The sequence below is a fragment of the Neomonachus schauinslandi genome, chromosome 10 (assembly GCF_002201575.2).
Source record: "Neomonachus schauinslandi chromosome 10, ASM220157v2, whole genome shotgun sequence".
Taxonomy (NCBI): Eukaryota; Metazoa; Chordata; class Mammalia; order Carnivora; family Phocidae; genus Neomonachus; species Neomonachus schauinslandi.
The window spans coordinates 34,419,908-34,422,965 of NC_058412.1; the positions used below are offsets into that span (position 1 = coordinate 34,419,908).

At 64.1% G+C, this 3,058-nt stretch overlaps 1 protein-coding gene across 1 annotated transcript in view; it reads right to left on the minus strand.

Moving 5' to 3' along the window:
• ARID5A (AT-rich interaction domain 5A) overlaps positions 1–1,580 on the minus strand; it is a 3,646-nt gene extending 2,066 nt beyond the window's left edge. Inside the window, 4 exon segments of the mRNA XM_044918832.1 lie at positions 4–150; positions 449–546; positions 1,058–1,110; positions 1,465–1,580. Of these exon segments, the coding sequence (XP_044774767.1) occupies positions 4–150; positions 449–546; positions 1,058–1,110; positions 1,465–1,519 (353 nt within the window). The 5' untranslated portion in view covers positions 1,520–1,580.
• Between the last annotated feature and the right edge of the window lie 1,478 nt (positions 1,581–3,058).

Consider the following 3,058-nt stretch of genomic DNA (forward strand, 5'->3'; position numbering starts at 1 on the left):
CACTTCTCCTCCTTGGCCTTCTTCGGCTTCTCAGGGGCCCCGTCATCCCCCCGGGGCTCCTTGGCCATCTTGTACTGCTTCCTGGGCTTGGACGGGGGCAGCGGCTTGTCGTCCTCCCCCTTCAGATGCCGCACGTACGGGAGCACCAGCCTGAGGAGGAGGCCCGCGTGTCCACCAGGAGGCCGGCCTGGAGGCATGAGCCACACCTCCAAGCTGTCTGGGCCCACCCGGCCTCCCCGCACCGGGGACACCCCTGCCGGCCCCCGGGGCCCGTGCGCCTCCTCGCCTTGTCCAGGGGCCCGCAGCCCGGCCGCCCCGCAGAGCTCCGGGCTGGGATGAGCACAGCGCACACCGCTCAGGCAGCTCGTGGTGTGTGCCCACCGCACCCCACTCCCGGCCCCACTCGGGGCTGAAGGGTCCTGGAACCGGGGTCTCTGCCCAGCCGTACCTCTCGTAGTGGCGGCGTGTGCACGTGGCCGCACTCGTGCTGCCCGGGCTGCCCCCCAGCTCGTCGTACACGTTCTTCCAGAGGCGGCGGCCCGTCACCTGCAAGGGCACCGCGTGAGGGCATGAGCGGCGTGCGCTCCCCTGGCGGAGGGGGGGGCATCCTGGCAGCTCCAGGCCCCTACTTGGCAGGGATGGGGGCAAGGACTGCAGTTTTGCAGCTGCTTCTCCAGCAGCAGGGGGTGGGGGTGAGGTTGGGAGGAAGGGGGGCTCCCCTGGCCGCTAGCCAGGTCTCCCTCCCAGGGGCCGCCGCCTGACTGCCAGCCCCGCAGCTTTCCCAGCACGGGGGGCACGGGGCAGACAGAACAGATGGGAAGACAGGAAAACTTGCTTTGAGCAGCAAAGTACCAGTGGGCAAGGCAGGCCTCCTCCCGCACAGTATGCAGGAGAGCTGCGCAAGCGGCAGGACCTGGGACCCCGTCTCTTCCTCCTGTCTGGCCGTGAGGACTGCTCTGTCCCCAGACAAGGCTCTTCCTCCCCAGGTCCCCACATGGCACAGTGCGGATGGGCTGCGGGATGCCACATGCTGAAGACTCAGAGGTCCCCTCCTTACCATCTCATAGGCCCCCAGCTTCTCCACTGCTTTGTAGATTTTCCACAGGTTAACTGGAGAAGAGAGAGGGCAGGGCCCCTGTCAGTCTCTGTGGGAGGAAGGGGCAGCCAGCAGCCCATTCCCATGGACCTGTCAGGCGGGCACGGAACCAGCAAGCGCCCGGACAGTGCCATCGCAAGGAATGGCTGGGCCAGACCCCCAGCACTGGGGGCCCGGTGGCCGGTGCGGACAGAAATCCGGCCCCACCCACTGCAGCCCTGCGCCTGGGGTGGGGGTCCTTTCTGTGTGCAACCCCTGTCGGCTGGCATCACCCAGGGCTGCCCAGAGTGGAGGTGCCTGCCCGACACCCTGCCTGGATGGGACCCCCTGCCGGGCTCCCCCTCCCTGCCTGCACCCCAGGGACGCACTCTGCTTGAAGCCGAGATGGGGCACCCTCTCGATGGGCGTGTGTCGCTCCTTCATGAACTTGTAGAGGCTGACCAGGAAGGCCTGCTCCTCCTCCCGCTCCCCGCCTGCCTCGGGGGAGTCCTGGGGAAAGAACAGGAGGCATTGGGGTGAGCCCCCAGTTGGTGGGTGGCTGGGGACAGGCGGAACGGCTGGCTGCTGGGGCGGGAGGGGGGTGTAGCCCCAGCCCCAGGCTCCCACAGGAAGCAGCAGGCCCCCGGCGCCCAGCTTACAGCTCTGGGCTGGAGTGCCTGTGTCTGGCATCAGAAAGGTGCAGCCGTCAGCTGTTAGCGCCCAGGACCCACGGTCAGGGTCCACCGGGGCCCGGCTCCAGCGACGGCCACCAGAGCAGCCCCGCAGCTTCTAAGGCTCTCTGCAGGCACAGACCGCCTCTCTACCTTGCTCTAGATTTGCTGTGTCTGCATCTCAGCTCCTCTACCAGACTGTGAGCTCCTGGTGGCGGCCTCAGACTGTGGTCAAAGCCGAAGGAACAAAGTGCCCGGTGTTTTCTGGCACTGCGGGGTCGCGTGTCCCCCAAGCCTTTGCCGTGGTGGGCTGCCTCTCTGAGCCGCCAGTCTGCGTGCTGCATCCAGGGCGGCGAAGCCCCATCCCGGGTTCCTGACACCCCGCTGTCAGATGCGCAGGACTTTCGGTTTCTGCTTCCAGAGGGGCAATTTCTGCCAAGGCTATTCATTTGGTTGGTGGCTCAGGGCAGAGGGGTATGGTTGGGCTGGGACCCAGGGCTTGGAGAACAGACAGCTCCCAGGTCCTGGATGGGGAGGCCCCAAACACCGGAAGGCCGTAAGTCATTGGGGCTGGGAACAATACAGAGAGTCGTGTGTTCCCCAAATATTTGAGTACCACTGCAGTGTTTCTGACCCCTGATGATAAATGGCACCCAAACTCACGAGTCACCTAAGAAACCATAACCTATGGGGGGACCCCGGCAGCTGGTCTGGTGCAGGCCTCAGAAGGAAGGCACTCTCACGGTCGCTCTTCCCGTGAATTCGCTCTTCCACACAAACTGTTAAGAACTGTTAGCATCTGCAACTACTCTTCTACGTGAATCAGGATTCTTACTCCAGACTGTGCCACCAAAGCAAACGGCCAAAAGGAGTGGATGTTGAGGCCAATGCTCCACATCACCCATGGCTCCCTCTCAGACTACACTCACCAAAATGGCCTCAGTGGTCTCGCTGAGTGACTTTGATATCCACGCTGTGAACTTGGAGGGATGCATGGATGTATGTGTGGCTTATCCTAAAAGAGTGCTTTTATCTGTTTTATTCATCAGGGTTCCAGGCAAATCATTTGCTAAAAGGGTTCTGCTAGGAAAACTAAGTCTGAAACCCCTCCCAGGGGTGACGGGCGGGTCCTCCTGTCCCGGGCTCCCAGCTCCCACACCTCCTGATGCAGGCCCGAAACCGCAGGGCTGGGTCCCTCTCCTGGCTCTGCAGGCTGGAAGGTAGGGAACACGCCCTCCTGAGAGCTTGGGGAGTCCCCAAGTTCACCTGGGAGGCTGTGCACGGGGGGGGGGGGGGGGGGGGGGGGGGGGGG